The sequence below is a fragment of the Odocoileus virginianus genome, chromosome 14, assembly GCF_023699985.2.
Source record: "Odocoileus virginianus isolate 20LAN1187 ecotype Illinois chromosome 14, Ovbor_1.2, whole genome shotgun sequence".
Taxonomy (NCBI): domain Eukaryota; kingdom Metazoa; phylum Chordata; class Mammalia; order Artiodactyla; family Cervidae; genus Odocoileus; species Odocoileus virginianus.
In genome coordinates this window covers 50,169,269-50,186,043 of record NC_069687.1, presented here as the reverse complement: position 1 = coordinate 50,186,043, position 16,775 = coordinate 50,169,269, and the positions used below count along the sequence as shown (strand labels likewise).

At 38.4% G+C, this 16,775-nt stretch overlaps 2 protein-coding genes across 5 annotated transcripts in view; one reads left to right on the top strand and one right to left on the bottom strand.

Annotated features, from left to right (window-relative positions):
* The first annotated feature begins 1,083 nt into the window (after nucleotides 1-1,083).
* On the top strand, nucleotides 1,084-5,112 carry SMIM15 (small integral membrane protein 15). Of its 4 annotated transcripts, none has more exons than XM_020872982.2 (3): nucleotides 1,214-1,279; nucleotides 2,573-2,706; nucleotides 3,744-5,112. In XM_020872982.2, the coding sequence occupies exon 3, from the start codon at nucleotides 3,756-3,758 to the stop codon at nucleotides 3,978-3,980; it is 225 nt and encodes a 74-aa protein (XP_020728641.2). In that variant the 5' UTR covers nucleotides 1,214-1,279; nucleotides 2,573-2,706; nucleotides 3,744-3,755; the 3' UTR covers nucleotides 3,981-5,112. The 4 variants fall into 4 exon arrangements, with proteins under 4 accessions (XP_070332831.1, XP_020728641.2, XP_070332832.1 ...); XM_070476731.1 differs by lacking the exon at nucleotides 1,214-1,279 and adding an exon at nucleotides 1,525-1,722 and having other exon boundaries at nucleotides 3,752-5,112; XM_020872981.2 differs by lacking the exon at nucleotides 1,214-1,279 and adding an exon at nucleotides 1,526-1,722.
* Nucleotides 5,113-7,302: 2,190 nt separating this feature from the next.
* Nucleotides 7,303-16,775, bottom strand: part of NDUFAF2 (NADH:ubiquinone oxidoreductase complex assembly factor 2) — a 159,692-nt gene continuing 150,219 nt past the window's right edge. Inside the window, exons 4-5 of the mRNA XM_070476729.1 lie at nucleotides 9,941-10,196; nucleotides 7,303-8,204 (exon numbers count right to left, since the gene is read on the bottom strand). Coding sequence (XP_070332830.1) covers nucleotides 9,951-10,196 — 246 coding nt within the window. The 3' untranslated portion in view covers nucleotides 7,303-8,204; nucleotides 9,941-9,950. The remainder of the gene's footprint in view (nucleotides 8,205-9,940; nucleotides 10,197-16,775) is intronic.

The window sequence follows — 16,775 nt, the reverse complement described above, 5'->3', positions numbered from 1 at the left end:
TCTGCTTTTTCTGGCTACTACAGGTACAGGCTAGGTCCAAGCAGCACAAGCTTTGAAACCATCATCCAAGTTTTCAAACAAGAATGAGTAAGAAAACAACTGCTACTAATACAACATACAAACATTAACATATGCCCAACAAACAGTATTTTAGATCATTAGATTATTTGCCAAAAGTCTGTTTCCTGGTAAATAATGGTTACTGTTGTTATCCCTAAACTAGTTATACATGTCACAGCTTGCTCCTCAAAGAGAACATTCTATAGTCTTTCAAGAATAAAAACCTGCTTTATTTGGCACACACCAGTGAAGAGGTCTTGCAACATTTGAAGAGGTAGTCAAACAGAGCAGTTCAGTGCAAGAGATCACAAAACTTGATCACCAACCAAACCCAAGCTAATCTCTCAGTTCCTGTAGATTAGAAGACAATGAGCACTCACTCTTTCTGCTTGTTGACTTTTGAATCTCTTTATTTGTGCACTGAAAGAATAAGCACCTCTATGGGAACTCTATGCCCACACAGTTTAATTATTTATCAAGTTTACTTTGGGCAAATATCGATCACTCTTTGTGAAAAGAGGTTCTTAAATTGAAAACGACAAAAACTCTTCTTCACACGGCATGGCTGTATTCTCCCTTAGAAACAACGTCAGTGGACCCAGCACGGTCCTGCGGCTGCTTGGTCTCCTCGACGTGAGGCTGTAACAGTCGTCCAACCAGAAGAGGAGAGGGTCAGAGTGGATGGGAACCAGAGGAACTCGCTAGAATCCTTCAGGCGTCGCTGGGGGACCTTCACCTTGCCTCTGGGCGGTTTGCGGGGACCACCTCCTTTCTTGGCCGCCGTTCTTTGGTCGGAGTTTCCAGGGGTCACGGACCTCACCCACCGGGGCCCTCTACTGTCGGCCAGGCTCCCGCAGGGGAGCCGCTGTTCTCCTGATGACCTCGGGGGCAAAGGTAGGGGGTCCTCAGCGCTTCCAGACCGGCTCCCAGACACCGGAGCCCACCCGCGCCTCAGGCAGGAGGCGCGGGACTCGGGCTTCGGGCCAGACCCCAGCCGGGCGCCGCCGCTCACCTCGAGCGGCCTCACCTGCCTCTCCCCGGAAACCCAGGCGCCGCCCCACCCTCCCCACGTTCTCGGAGCCCGGGTCCCGGGACCCACACAGCAATGGCGCAGCCGGAAACTGGCCCCTCGACTTCCTCAGGCCGGATCCGGGCGAGGGCCGGCCTGTGGGCGGGCTGGGAGAGTCGCGGCTTCCGCCTTGCTGCTTCCGGCCTGGAGGTGAGTTGGGAGTGGGGGTCCGAACTCGTCGTCCCCAGCGAGATGTAGGGGAGGCGGGTGGCGGTCGGTGCCGCGGTTTTGCCCCGGGGCTCAGCGGAGGTGGCCACGCGCCGGGGGCCCAGGGTGTGGCGGGGATGACCTCTGATTCCCGGGGACCGCCGGCTGTTCGAGCCCCGCCGGGCCCGCGCTCGCCGAGGCGGAGGGTCGGGGAAGCGTGGCCCCAGCGGCGGGCCACCGGGTAGGGTGAAGAAGGGTGAGCGAGGGGAAAACACACGAAAGGACAGTGCGGGTGGCTGTGAGGTGCCCTCACCTTCAGGCGCCGTGCGGGTCTGATCCGAAGATCATGCCTGGTGGATCCTTTTCGGAAGGAAGAAGAATAATATTTATTCCTTAAAGTGTGGAGGGCGCTTACACCTAGGGTCCGAAATTGAGGTGCACGGGAGGTGTGTATCCTGTGGTTGGTACCTCCTTTCTCTGTATTAATGTCTAAAACTGCCATAACTAGGTCCTTCACTTCCGCCTTCCTCTATTGCAAAGTTCTTTTGCAGGTCTCTGAATTTTGCATTAATTAATTCATTACTGGGCTGAAGAAGCTGGAAAAACAGATGGGGATCTGTAGAATCTAGTCTTCACTGTGGGTGGGGGCGTACGAATTGGGTGTGGGGGGAAAGCTAGGAACTTTATTTAACGGCAAAGGAACTTTGTGTCTTTAGGTAAAAATATGAAGGAATTGTGATTGGATATAATTAAAACCAATCATGGTAGTTTTGTTTAGGTAATAGAATTGTGGGTGACATATTTTGTTTTGCTTATGTCTGATTTTCCTGTAAAGAACACAAATTGTATAATGAGACTAAAAAACCTTTTTAAGAGTAAAGCGGTGTTTGATTTTGAAATTAGTAAGGCCCTCCCTTACTAACTCAAAATGAAACAAACCTAACCCTATAAAAATATAAAAAGTTCAAGAACGAGGAATGGATATGCTGCAGCAGGTCGGTTAGCTTTTTACGTGAGTGAGCTTTCTAAATTTATTGTTGAAATAAGTAATTGAGTAAAATATTTGATCCCCAGTAATTAGGAGCTTCTTCAGGGCATTTTAGTTGTGTAATTATTTCTTAAGATTAGAAAGAAATAGATACTGAATGTATTTAATATGCCAGGCAACTTTACATGTTATTTATAGGTTGCATATAGAGAATTTACAATTTTAACATCTAAAATTGTATTATAATTTATTCCTTAAGGTCGTGACTTTATGGTTTTTCTTTTGTCTATTCTTTTCAACCCAACCAGTATATAGAATTTAAGCCTTCTCTCAGAAGTGTATTGGTAGAGTTAAAGAAGAAGACAGCTAACCAAAGGTCATCTGAAATTGTGACTGGCTGATAATCCCAGGACAAAATTAGAGATCACTACTCAAGCATAAGGTACATGACTTTTTAAATCCCAGCTATTCTAATTCTCCACTTTGAATGGAGATTGACACAAACATGAAAAGTTGAAAATTCTCTGGGGGCAAAATAGAAAATATCACTCAAATTTACAACATCCTGATTTGCCAGATGCCCCTTCTTTACTCACTCAAAATGGAACAAAAGGCATGGGACCTGTAATGGTTAATTTTCTCATCTGTTAAGTTTGTTCTCATTTACTATATTATGTCCTCAAAACTGAAGGAGGGCCTAAAATTGCATGTCATCTTTTTTCTCTCTTTGCATATGAATGGATAATATCATGGTTTCCTTACCTTCTTGTTTCATTTTGGAAACAGCCATCCATTATGTCCCTTTCTCCAGGCATTTCACATACTCTTGACTTTCAGACACCGAATTTGATGACTGTACTTTTTTGTGGAGGTTTCGTTGTTAAGTTGTGTCTGTCTTTCTACCTCCTGGACTGTAGCCCACCAGACTCCTCTGTCCATGGGATTCTCCAGGCATGAATACTGGAGCGGGTTGCCATTTCCTTCTCCAGGGGATCTTCCTGATCCAGGGATCAAACCCATGTCTCCTGCATTGCAGGCAGATTCTTTACTGACTGAACCACGACTTTTGTTAATAAGGCTGTGTCAGAAAATGACATATGGGATTCAGCTGTACCCTGGAATAGGCACATAAAACTCAAGATTCTTATAAAACTCTGCTGCTAAAGTTTGACTTGAGTGTAGGAGGCATGTGAGAATGCATAGTCCTTATAACAGCTTCCACATGCTTTTTTTTTCTCTTCTGTATCTTCACATCTTTTAAGTATCACTCTCCTGGTTGTCTTACGTGAATTATTTTTTTTTATTGGAACTATTAGTCCTTATTAAAATAGTACTAATTAGTACTTTTTAAAACCAAACAAAAAACTATTGAGTGATAATAGAATTCTGATTTAACTGTTTGGTGTAACCCTGACAAAATCTGATTAACCACGTAATCTTTTCTCTTGTCTTTCCCCCGCTCCCCACCCCTTTCCTAAGGCCTCCAGGAAGATGTTTGACCTAAAGGCCTGGGCTGAGTATGTCGTGGAGTGGGCTGCAAAGGACCCTTACGGCTTCCTTACGACAGTCATTCTGGCTCTGACTCCATTGTTCCTAGCAAGCGCTGTGCTGTCTTGGAAACTGGCCAAGATGATTGAGGCCAGGGAAAAGGAGCAAAAGAAGAAACAAAAACGTCAAGAAAATATTGCAAAAGCTAAACGACTAAAAAAGGATTGACGGAATGAACAGGCTGTGTGTCCAGAGGAAAATTGTTCGGAAAATTATGCATCTTTGAAAGGACCCGTTAAGGTTTCTTTTTGGATCTTATGACAGTATTACTAAACGAAGTCTGAGTCTATGGAAGAATCATGTCACTTCTCACCTGTACTGTAGCAGCTTTTCGGCTTCGGCATAGAAGTCTGTTGACAGTTACTGTAAATGGGCATTTATTATGCTACAGATTCTTCTAACTGACTTTCATTTGCCTTTTTGCAGCTTATGTATGAATACTAAAATGAAAACATCCTGTGAAGAAAAGTGACTTTAGATTATGAACTCTATTCAAATAATGGCTTAAAATGTGGTCCTCTTCTGGACAGAGGAGATTAAGAATGTAAAAATCAAGAGTTGTTCTGAGCAGAAAAGTGTGGTTTGGCTTAAAAGATACATGGTGTATTAATTACATCTCTTATCGTTATTATTTCTTGGAATAGAATCATTTCTGGTTTCCTCAAAGCAAAATAATATCATTCAATGAGTACTTCTCTATTTTCTGTATTTTTCTTACTTTAGCTTTTGAGATACTGGTAATTACCAGATAGTCTGCATTTTAAAAAATCTAATTTTATAAAGAATTTTCTTGTTATCTTGATTATGTAGAATACCACCTACTGGATATAATCATTTTTCTACTTATGAACACTGCCATTTTCTTAGAGATGACTTGAGTAGAGTAACACTATGATTTAAAGCTTAAGAGCAAAAATGCCAAACCTGTAGTACCTTGGAACCAGTTTATTCTCACTTGTGCTAAGTAGAAATGTGAAGTAGTTAACATGTCTTATCAGATAATTTGCTGATTATATAGATACCACTTTTGTTTTTTATTCTATTCTTTAATTCATGTGGTGGTGATGTCCTTTACTTTTTGATCAGACAGGTTCATGGTGAAAATTAAAATTTCAACTTTCTTTTAAGGAACTTTTAAAGAGTTACAGTTATGTCATGTGTCATAAAGGGTAACAAAAGTCTTAACATTTGGAAAAATTTTGTTTGCATTGTATTAACTGTGTGAAAAAGGTGTAAATTATGTCAAAATGAGAATGTTCAAAATAAAGAGGTAAAGGATATTTCCTTCAGTTAAATAGTATAGTTGGAACTTTTTCCTCTTTAACATGGCTTTTTTAAATGCATGGTTGATAATTTTGTTTTCAATAATTAATAGCTTATTAATGTTTTGCTCACCTCTAATAATGAATTTTAAATTGCAAAAAATTGTCCAATAGCTTTAATTTAAAAATGAAACTAGATATTGAAATAAATTTGATACTTTTTTATAAAGAGGTCCTGAGCTTTTTTGGGGGGGAGGGGATAATAATTCAGGTTAGATACGTTACAGAAGTTAAACCTTACAAAGGATTATGAATTTCATTTGTAGATAAGCATACAGCTGATCCTTGAACAACACAGGGTTAGGAACATTTGCCCTCCCTCGAAATTGAAAATAACTTGTAAGTGGACCCTCACTATACAGTGTTCCTATGTGCAGATTCTCTGTGTCTGCAGTTCCAAGGTTCCTCTGTACCCACAGTTTCTCATCCAACCCTGAATCATGCAGTATTGTAGTACTTACTATTGAAAAAACTGTATAAGTGACCCCACACAGTTTGGACCCGTGTTCTTCAAGGGTCAACTGTACGTGTAAAAGTTGAGAGCAATGTTCCTCCAATATGAGAACCTAAGGACCTCTGAGAATGTTTATGGGCTGGTTTGAACAATACTTAATTACTATTACTTTAGGTTGTCAGTTTCTTCCTGATGCCAGTGCAGGCAACACACTGCAACTCCAGGCACTGAAATAATTCAGTGTTTCATTACCAATTAGTTATTCAGGTGATCTTGGATGTGCTTTTTGTATTACTGAAATTAAAATTTTTAGTTATCTACTAAAGCTATGGTTTCACTGTTCATTTGGACAGTTAAAAGGTATTTAACTAAAATAGGGTTTCTCATGGTTCCTGTTGGTCTTAATACAATTTTGTAGTTCTTTGACATAGGCTGTTTGTTGTTTCTTCAGCTTTTCCCATTTATAGAGCCATTTTATACATTTGAGATCAACAGGGTTTTACAATACGTGTCTATATGTTGTGTGTGTTGCAGGGGTAGGGATGTATTACATCCTGATAAACCCATTACAGATTGAAAATTTACTGAATAATGTACTGAAAGTGAGAAACAGGATGGTTGTGTGGGAACAGGATGAGTGCGTATCAGTTGTTTACTTGCGATTGGGTGACTGGCAGCTGTGGCTCCATGCCACTGCTCAGCATCAACAGTGTACTAGCATATACCACTAGCCTGAGATAAGGTCAAACTTCAACAGTTTCTGTTCAGTATCATAAAGTTGAAAAATTAAGTTGGGGACTTAATTATTATGAGGTTTGATAATTATTGTGAGGTTTGATATTCTTCAGAAAAATCAGTCTTGTTACAACATACTATTACAGTTGAATCCCATTTACTGTTACCCAGAATACTTCTTTTAAAAACTACCAACCTCTTATGTTGTTTCTGAAGTTCTTAGTAGTATAATCAATTACCTTTTATGGCTGGTTTTGAAGGAAAAACAAGACTGCCTATAACAAACATTATACTGCCTCCCTCCCCAAAAGTTTGCGTATCAGAATTTGACCCATAGTGTCCTGTGGTAAACCTAAGTATGGTGTTATTGTATCAGATGTGCAAGGGCATTTTAAACTTATTTCCTGACATCACAGTGAGCAAAAGAAATAGGCTTCTGATGCAATGAGCTGGAAACCCAATGCTGAGATCACTATAACAAACAGCTTCTCACCTATCCTTAGGGGCACTTGATACCTCATCTGGTTTTAAGTTAGAGGAAGTGTGATTCCTATTTAGGAATGATTGTTTTTACATTTGCAGTTGAGTATAGGCTCACTTGTATTTGCTTCATATCTGTAATAAATGTATAAGGACAAATTCTGTATTTCTCAAACATATTAAAAGGGGTTCTGTGTTCAAATGCCAAAAGTTTTGGAAACGGGGTAAAGCAATTCATTTCTGCATGATTTCTTGGAGTCTTTTAGGTTACGTTGATTATCATAGACTTTCCTCCCCTCTTTTCTGCCCTTCTTCAAAGAACACAGTTTGAGAAAGCCTAGTCTAAGTGAATTCAGGTTACATTTTAAATAGTGTGCTTAATAAGATAGCATTAAAAAAATCAATATGATGGTACTGAATCAAGGTTGATAAAAGTAAGAAATAAATAACAGCTGTTTGTAAAAATAGGAAATGAAAAAGGATAACATAGTGCGGAAAATTATTATTATTATTTTTTTAATTTTTAATTTCAGATATCTAACAGGCTAGACTTACATGGTTAAACCCAACAAACAATACATGTATACTTGAACAATTTGTGTAATAAGGGCTTTGGGGAGAAAAATGCTATATGCGTGTATAGCATAGGCATAAAAAAGAAGGATTTATCTGAGAGTAGTTAAGGCATATGTGACACTATTTTAAAATGAACATTTTAACTTCTGAACTTAAAACTGCGTGGGTTTGGAGTCTGTCTTGAAGAGATGATGAAAAACATTTTCATTAGAAAACTTGCAAATACCCCAAATAAAACTATTTAAAATATGAAATACAGTAGACAAGTAAATATTTTATGTAAAATTTTGATTCTGCAGTGCATGTGTCTGGCCTAAAAGCCTTGTATAAAAACAAGATTGTTTAGAAAGGCAGCCTTAATTAGGTCAAGTTTATAGTCTCGTTTTTATGTAGGACTAAATGTTCTCAGAACCCTAACAGTTCTGAGATGATACCATCTAACAGTATAACCAGTCATTCTAAAAATGTTAGTCTAGAGGGAAGTAATGTGGATGGATTACTACAAACTTTATCCTCATCTTTTAAAATCACTTTGAAAGTGCACACTTTAATAGTGGGCCAGTATCATCATCTTCCTGTTAACTACTGGCTAAGATTTTATTTTTCTAAAACAGTTATTTTAAAATGGAAACTATACAAATTAAAATTAACGTAAATTCTGTCATATATATTAAGATACTTATAAACGCCCACTCCAGTATTCTTGCCTGGAGAATCCCATGGACAGAGGAGCCTGGTGGGCTATACAGTCCATACGGTTGCAAAGAGTCGGGCAGGACTGAGTGAGCACACAAGCACGCACGAAACAGCCTACACGGCAAACATCTGTAAAAGATGTATACAGAATGCAATTAATAAGCTGGTAGGAATTTGGTAGTAGAAGCATTCTATTTTAGCATGTTAGAATTTATAATTTTTCCTGTAATCAAGGATTCAAGACCATGTTACTTTACAGTCAATTACACAACAAATTTTATGTTTTTATATTGCCTAGGAGCTAGTTCCTTTGCCAAAATGTAATACTACTTTATAATAATGTAAACAGACAGAATAATTAGCCTGATAGTAACTGGGCTGCTTGAATGTTAATATTACCTAAGGGCTTTTTTGGTCATTCCTTAAGTATTATGGTGATTACATTTGATTACTTGTTTTTAGTGTAACATTTTATCAATGTTTCTGTAGTTTATTTCTTAAGCAATTAAACATTTTACCTTCTATTAAGTAAAAATCTCAACCTATGTGTCTTTAGGAATGCATTATTAAACACTTAACCAAGGATTTTCTTATATTATTCAGAGCATTAAGATCTGAGTCTTTTTTTCAGTCCATGTTTATTGAGTAGTTGTTACAATGCCAAACACTGTTGGGTGATCTCTATATTAGAACTATTAGAACTATATTAGAATTAGAACTGGGAGAGGGATTTGGGAGAAAATGGACACATTTTATGGCTGACTCCCTTTGCTGTTCACCTGAAACTACTATAACATTGATAATCAGTTGTACCCTGATACAAAATAAAAAGTTCAAAGTTTGAGAAAGAAAACCATAAATGGAAAAAAAAAAAAAAAGGAATTAGAACTGTTAGCAATAGAAACTTGGTTGTGCACTTCAGAAAGTGTATGACCTTTCTAAAACACATTTGTATATAATCTGTTTTAATGTTATCACGTACCTATACTTTTCTTCAATATACAAATCACTGTAATCTTGAGTAACAGTGGAATCACTTTCTGAGAACTCTGCTCTATTTTCCATTTCTTCAAAGTAATTTTTAATCTCACAGAACTAAACTACTATTGTGCCATTTCTCTGTTTACTGTCCTTCCAGACTATTGTGATAGATTCTTTACTTCTACTGGTTCAAATTCCTTTCTTTAAAATTCCAACCTCAATCCCACCATAAACTAGCTTTTGTCCCATCTACTCATCAAGACAGTTTTTTTTTTTAATCAAGTAAATTTTCTTGGCCTCCACATGCCTCATCCAAGTTCATGTTTTTGATTAGTCCTTTAGAATCTTACTGTCCTTTAGAATCCTTTAGAATCTATAGAAATTAAAGTCCTTTAGAATTCTTTAGAATCTAGCAGTCTTCTTCTAAGCTCAATATTTACCCTTACCATTTCTACCTAGATATATGGGAGCAATCCAAAGAGGGAAAAATCTAAGAAAATTCATTAACAGAGAATTTCTATATTCTCTAATTTCTATAGATCCTTTAGAATGATAGAAATTAGTCCTTTAGAATCTATAGAAATAGCAGTCTTTTCATGAGCTCAATATTTATTTACCCTTAGCATTTCTACCAAGATATATGGAAGCAAATAAAAGAGGAAAAAACTAAGCAAAGTCATAAACAAAGAATGCTGACTGAATAAACCAAGTGAAGGATTTAGGTCTACAAGAAGCCAGGTTTTGATGGTTGATAACCTCACACTTATGCAACAGTAAAAACAAGATCTTAAGCTTAATGGAAAAGAGAACTATAGTAGAGTTGGAAAGCACAAAGTAACTTTTCACTTTTATTTGTTAAAATAGTCACATAAATAAAATTTTACCACGGCACATTCACTGATTGTGGCCCTTGTCATCCTGTGGCAGCCAGGATCCTGGCTGAAAGGTTTTGCCACTGCTGGTGGGAGCCACGGAGGGTTCTTCTTTTCCAAAGTATGGAGCAGAGGCATGCCCTTTAATCTGAGTCTGAACTGGTGGAGCAAGCTCCTTGTTGCTCTCCTGAAGAAGCTTTTCTTTTTCATAAAAATCTTGGCTTTTCATTTGAATTTCTTCTCTATATTTTTCATTCTTCATTATTTCCTGCATGCATGTATACATGGAACAAATCATTAAATTTCTAGTTAGAAGAAAACCCAAACTACAGGTTTTATAAAAATAAAATAGCTAGTAAAAAAATAAAGTACATATAGACATGATTCTTGCTTTACATTTAAATAATATATAGATACCTACAGGGTAACTCTGAAAAAGCTATCTGATTATATATTGATGCTATTTTGAATTAAATAGCTATGTCCTGGTATACAATAATAAAAAGATAGGAGGGAACACGAAATAGAGATACTTACTTCCCAGGAAGTGAAACAAACCACTTAACATGAAATATTAGTACATATAGATATGAAATATTACACAAGAACATAAAAGTCACTCTTATCAAAAGATTTTCCAAATATAACAGCTATTTATGTGTACTTCTACTGAAGATGAAGTGATGGTGAGAAGGCCTCAGAGAGGTGCTCCTGCCAGTCTTTTCTCTGTGGGAGTTAATGCATGCCAGGACCAAGACCCACCAATTTTCCTTTTTCCACCAGAGTGGTATGGCAGCGAAGAGGAGGACAGACACAGAATCAGAGTTCAGCATGCCTTAGACACCAGTTCCAAAAAGGCACTCTGCTATTAGAAATGCTTCCTCCAATCAGTGCAAGCAATTTGTGTGATCAATCACTCAGACTTGCTATTCTATTTGTAAGGATCTATACCCTCAAAACTGAGGAAGGAAATGACAACCCACTCCTGTATTCTTGCCTGGAGAATCTCATGGACAGGGGAGCCTGGTGGGCTATGGTCGTGGGACAGCCAAGAGTTGGACACGACTGAGCAGGCTGCACATAGCCCCAAAAAACAATGAATCAATAACTGCATTTTACTGAAAATAAGACCATCAAATTTAAGATGCATCACAGATACGCACCACTAAAAAAGGCAATTAAACTTTACATTCTGATTTCAGAGATGTTAAAATTTGAAAAGATAAGCATCTTAAAAAACAGGTGAAATAGTAAAGAAAAAAAGTAATTTTTGCTTATCTGTATTTTCTGATTTTTCTTTAAGAAGGTCACAAAAACATCTGATATTTTTTGAAGAATATGCATGTTATTTAAAATGTGTATGTTAGTCATTTAATCGTGTCCTATTCTTTGTGACCCCATGGACTGAAACCCACTAGGCTCCTCGGTCCATAGAATTTTCCAGGCAAGAATACTGGAGTGGGTTGTCATTTCCTTCTCCAGGGGAATCTTCCTGACCCAGGGATCAAACCCAGATCTCCCACATTGCAGGCAGACTCTTTACTGTCTGAGCCACCAGGGAAGTCCTGAATATTTCTTGAAGAATATGTGTGTTATTTATAATATGTTAACATAATTAATATCTGACAAAATTGTCAAAAACAAGTTATCCCAAGTTATTTTTTAATATCAAGATTTTTAAAAATTACACATCTGGGTATTCAAGAGAATGATGAAATCTTTCTGTTTCTAACATGAATTTCAAGCAAAAAAAGTTCTTCAACAAGGTAAACACTGATATTTAAAATCACATTTAAAATAACGGTCTGTACTTCTAGGAAAAGATTTAGGGAGGTTATAACTGTAACTAAAGTAAAACTTCTAGACACAAAGAAGGATGCATCTAATAAAACTTCTCCCCCAAAGAAAACATGTGAAGGAGGGAATATTTATAAATGTTCCTATAACTTCCATAACACAGATCAATTCTGTATGAGTAGTTTAAAAACCATAGTAACTATGAGTTTAGAGATAGCTGCTATGACTGAGAGTGAGAAGAGCCAGACTTTTCCTTCATATATATATCCTGTAGAATTCTCAGGCCAGGTGACCACTTGTCACAAAGAAAGTCCCTCAATATGATACTGGAAATAATGGAAGTAGATGGAACTCTTTTTTCAGTCCGAGGCCATCTCCACTTCATCTCCAGACTCTTCAAGACCCTCTGAAATGATATGTCAGTATGAAAGCTCTTTCTCCTTGGCAGAATGAAAGGATCAGTTCAGTTCAGTTCAGTCGCTTAGTCATGTCTGACTCTTTGCGACCCCATGAACCACAGCACGCCAGGCCTCACTGTCCATCACCAACTCCCGGAGTCCACCCAAACTCATGTCCACTGAGTCGGTGATGCCACCCAACCATCTCATCCTCTGTCATCCCCTTCTCTTTCGGCCCTCAATCTTTCCGAGCATCAGGGTCTTTTCAAATGAGTCAGCACTTCACATTAGGTAGCCAAAGTGTTGGAGTTTTAGCTTCAACATCAGTCTTTCCAATGAACACCCAGGACTGATCTCCTTAAGAATGGACTGGTTGATCGGGTGGAGAGGGAGGTGGGAGGGGGGACCGGGATGGGGAATACATGTAAATCCATGGCTAATTCATTTCAATGTATAACAAAAACTACTGTAATGATGTAAAGTAATTAGCCTCCAACTAATAAATTAAAAAAAAAAAAAAAAAAAAGAATGGACTGGTTGGATCTCCTTGCAGTCCAAGGGACTCTCAAGAGTCTTCTCCAACACCACAGTTCAAAAGCATCAATTCTTCTGTGCTCATCTTTCTTTATGGTCCAACTCTCACATCCATACATGACGACTGGAAAAACCATAGCCTTGATTAGATGGGCCTTTGTTGGCAAAGTAATGTCTCTGCTTTTTAATATGCTGTCTAGGTTGGTCACAACTTTCCTTCCAAGGAGTAAGCGTCTTTTAATTTCATGGCTGCAATCACCATCTGCAGTGATTTTGGAGCCCAGAAAAATAAAGTCAGCCACTGTTTCCACATCTATTTGCCATGAAGTGATGGGACCGGATGCCATGATCTTAGTTTTCTGACTGTTGAGCTTTAAGCCAACTTTTTCATTCTCCTCTTTCACTTTCATCAAGAAGCTCTTTAGTTCTTCACTTTCTGCCATAAGGGTGGTGTCATCTGCATATCTGAGGTTATTGATATTTCTCCTGGAAATCTTGATTCCAGCTTGTGCTTCTTCCAGACCAGTGTTTCACATGATGTACTCTGCATATAAGTTAAATAAGCAGGGTGACAATATACAGCCTTGACATACTCCTTTTCCTATGTGGAACCAGTCTGTCGTTCCATGTCCAGTTCTAACTGTTGCTTCCTGACCTGCATACAGGTTTCTCAAGAGGCAGGTCAGGTGGTCTGGTATTCCCATCTCTTCCAGAATTTTCCACAGTTTATTCTGATCCACAAAGTCAAAGGCTTTGGCATAGTCAATAAAGAAGAAGTAGACGTTTTTCTGGAACTCTCTTGCTTTTTCAATGATCCAGCGGATGTTGGCAATTTGATCTCTGGTTCCTCTGCCTTTTCTAAAATCAGCTTGAACATCTGGAAGTTCATGGTTCATGTATTGCTGAAGTCTGGCTTGGAGAATTTTGAGCATTACTTTATTAGCGTGTGAGATGAGTGCAATTTTGCAGTAGTTTGAGCATTCTTTGGCATTGCCTTTCTTTGGGACTGAATGAAAACTGACCTTTTCCAATCCTATGGCCACTGCTGAGTTTTCCAAATTTGCTGGCATATTGAGTGCAGCACTTTCATAGCATCATCTTTCAGGATTTGAAATAGCTCAACTGGAATTCCATCACCTCCACTAGCTTTGTTCGTAGTGATGCTTCTTAAGGCCCACTTGACTTCACGTTCCAGGATGTCTGACTCTAGGTGAGTGATCACACCATCGTGATTATCTGGGTTGTGAAGATTTTTTTGTACAGTTCTTCTGTGTATTCTTGCCACCTCTTCTTAATATCTTCTGCTTCTGTTAGCTTTCTACCATTTCTGTCCTTTATTGAGCCCATCTTTGCATAAAATGTTCCCTTGGTATCTCTAATTTTCTTGAAGAGATCTCTAGTCTTTCCCATTCTATTGCTTTCCCTATTTCCTTGCACTGATCGCCAAGGAAGGCTTTTTTATCTCTCCTTGCTATTCTTTGGAACTCTGCATTTAAATGGGTATATCTTTCCTTTACTCCTTTGCTTTTCACTTCCCTTCTTTTCATAGCTTTTTGTAAGGCCTCCTCAGATAACCATTTTGCCTTTTTGCATTTCTTTTTCTTGGGGATGGTCTTGATCACTGTCTCCTGTACAATGTCACGAACCTCTGTCCATAATTCATCAGGCACTCTGTCTATCAGATCTAGTCTCTTAAATCTATTTTTCACTTCCACTGTATAGTCATAAGAGATTTGATTTAGGTCATACCTGTATGTCTAGTGGTTTTCTCCACATTCTTCAATTTCAGTCTGAATTTGGCAATAAGGAGTTCATGATCTGAGTCACAGTCAGCTCCTGGTCTTGTTTTTGCTGACTGTATAGAGCTTCTCCATCTTCGGCTGCAAAGAATATAATCAATCTGATTTCGGTGTCGACCATCTGGTGATGTCCATGTGTAGAGTCTTCTCATGTGTTGTTGGAAGAGGGTGTTTGCTATGACCAGTGCATTCTCTTGGCAGAATTATATTAGCCTTTGCCCTGCTTCATTCTGTACTCCAAGGCCAAATTTGCCTGTTACTTCAGGTGTTTCGTGACTTCCTACTTTTGCATTCCAGTCCCCTATAATGAAAAGGACATCTTTTTTGGGTGTTAATTCTAAAAGGTCCTGTAGGTCTTCACAGAACCGTTCAACTTCAGCTTCTTCAGTGTTACTGGTTGGGGCATAGGCTTGGATTACCGTGATATTGAATGGTTTGCCTTGGAAACAAATAGAGATCCTTCTGTCGTTTTCGAGATTGCATCCAAGTACTGCATTTCGGATTCTTTTGTTGACTATGATGGCTACTCCACTTCTTCTAAGGGATTCCTGCCCACAGTAGTAGATATAATGGTCATCTGAGTTAAATTCACCCATTTCGATCAGGACTGCACTAAATTTGCACCAGTAGCCACCACAGGTAGCAAAACCCACTGAGAAGCTGGTATGCAACTTGTTTTACTTTGGTGTAAGAGGGACAGTCCTAACACCTTTCTATGGATTTCAACTCTACTGCTGTAGTCTTACAGCTGGTGCAAGCCGATGCCTTCTGCACAGAAGGAAACCAAGGGCAGAGGCTGTTCTTTTTTTCTGCCTTCACCTTTTTCTGCCTCTTTACTCACCATACTCTGCCAAAGAGTTTCCTATAACACCAACTGAGGCAAATTAAAAGCCAATCTGAATATGTTCATTATTTTAACATGAAGACTAAAGATTTTAAAGTTGAAAAACATGGAAACCACAGTTTTTCCCTAGAAAATAATTTTTGTCTTTTTTTTTTTTAAACTAATGGTTACCAGCCCCCTGCCAACAGCTTCCAGAAGAATTAAACTGAACATAAATCATTTACGTAAGGAAATCTAGTTTTGCAAATATTTGGAGTAGATAAAATGAAAGTAGTTAGGTAGAAAAAATAGAAATTTGTAGACTTAGAGATAAACAGAAGTAATTTTTTAACAAAGCCTGTTTTACAGCAGAAATTACTATAAAGCAAAGTTTTTCCCCTTAAATTATTTCCTTGGAACAAAGTCACCCTAAGTCTCAATATGTTTATCAACAAAAACATTGATTATTTCAGCATTTTAGGAATAAACCAAGGGTAAGTAGGTCTTACATAAATGTTTATATGTTTAAAATAAGTATTTATCCTATAACATGGGCTTCCCTGGTGGCTGGAGCAGTAAGGAATCCGCCTGTGATGCAGGAGACTGCCTGCAATGCAGGAGATGTGGGTTTGATCCCTCGGTTGGGACAATCCCCTGGAGAAGAAAACAGCAATCCACTCCAAAATTCTTGCCTGGGAAATCCCATGGACAGAGGAGCCTGGTGGACCTTGGGTCCATTGCGTCCACTGGGTCGCAAGAGTCAGACACAACTTAGTGATTAAGCCACCACCACCTTTTTACATTCTCTAATATAAAAAAAAAAATAGTTGTATGGTATTTTATCACTTGCATTACACCATGACTTATTTAATGACCACCTCTATTTTTGTTTCCAATATGTCACTTTTTCATTTAAAAAACAGCACTCTGATGACTATTCACATAGACAGTTCTTTCACCCAAACACTCATAGTTTCAATCCCAAATCTACCTTTTACTATCTGTGACGCAAAGAAAGTCACTTAATTTTTTCAGGTGCAGTTTCTTTATCTGGAAATGGGAATACAGTGACCATGTATGCATAAACATTTATATCTCAAATACTCATATGGATACTGTTCACATTGTTTGATCTTCTGAAAATCTGCAGCTAAAAACATGGGCTCTGGAGCAAGACTAACTGCATATAGATCTCAGTTTTGCCATTGACTGGCTGGGTGACCCTGTTAATGTTCTTAACCTCTCTGTCTCCATTTCCTCATGAGTAAAATGGAGATTACAATAGTGTCTTCTTCCGCAGCCTACTGTAAAGACTGGGAAATAACTGGCTACTACTGGGCAGTTAACAGTACAACAGAAGAGGGTATGAGTGGATTTTTAAATAGTGAATGTTTATTCTGTTCCATTCACAATAAACACACCAAACTTATACCTGTCCTTCTCTCTTGCCTCGGGGTAGAAATAAAGTCTTAATACTTATACCTCTAAGTACTTAA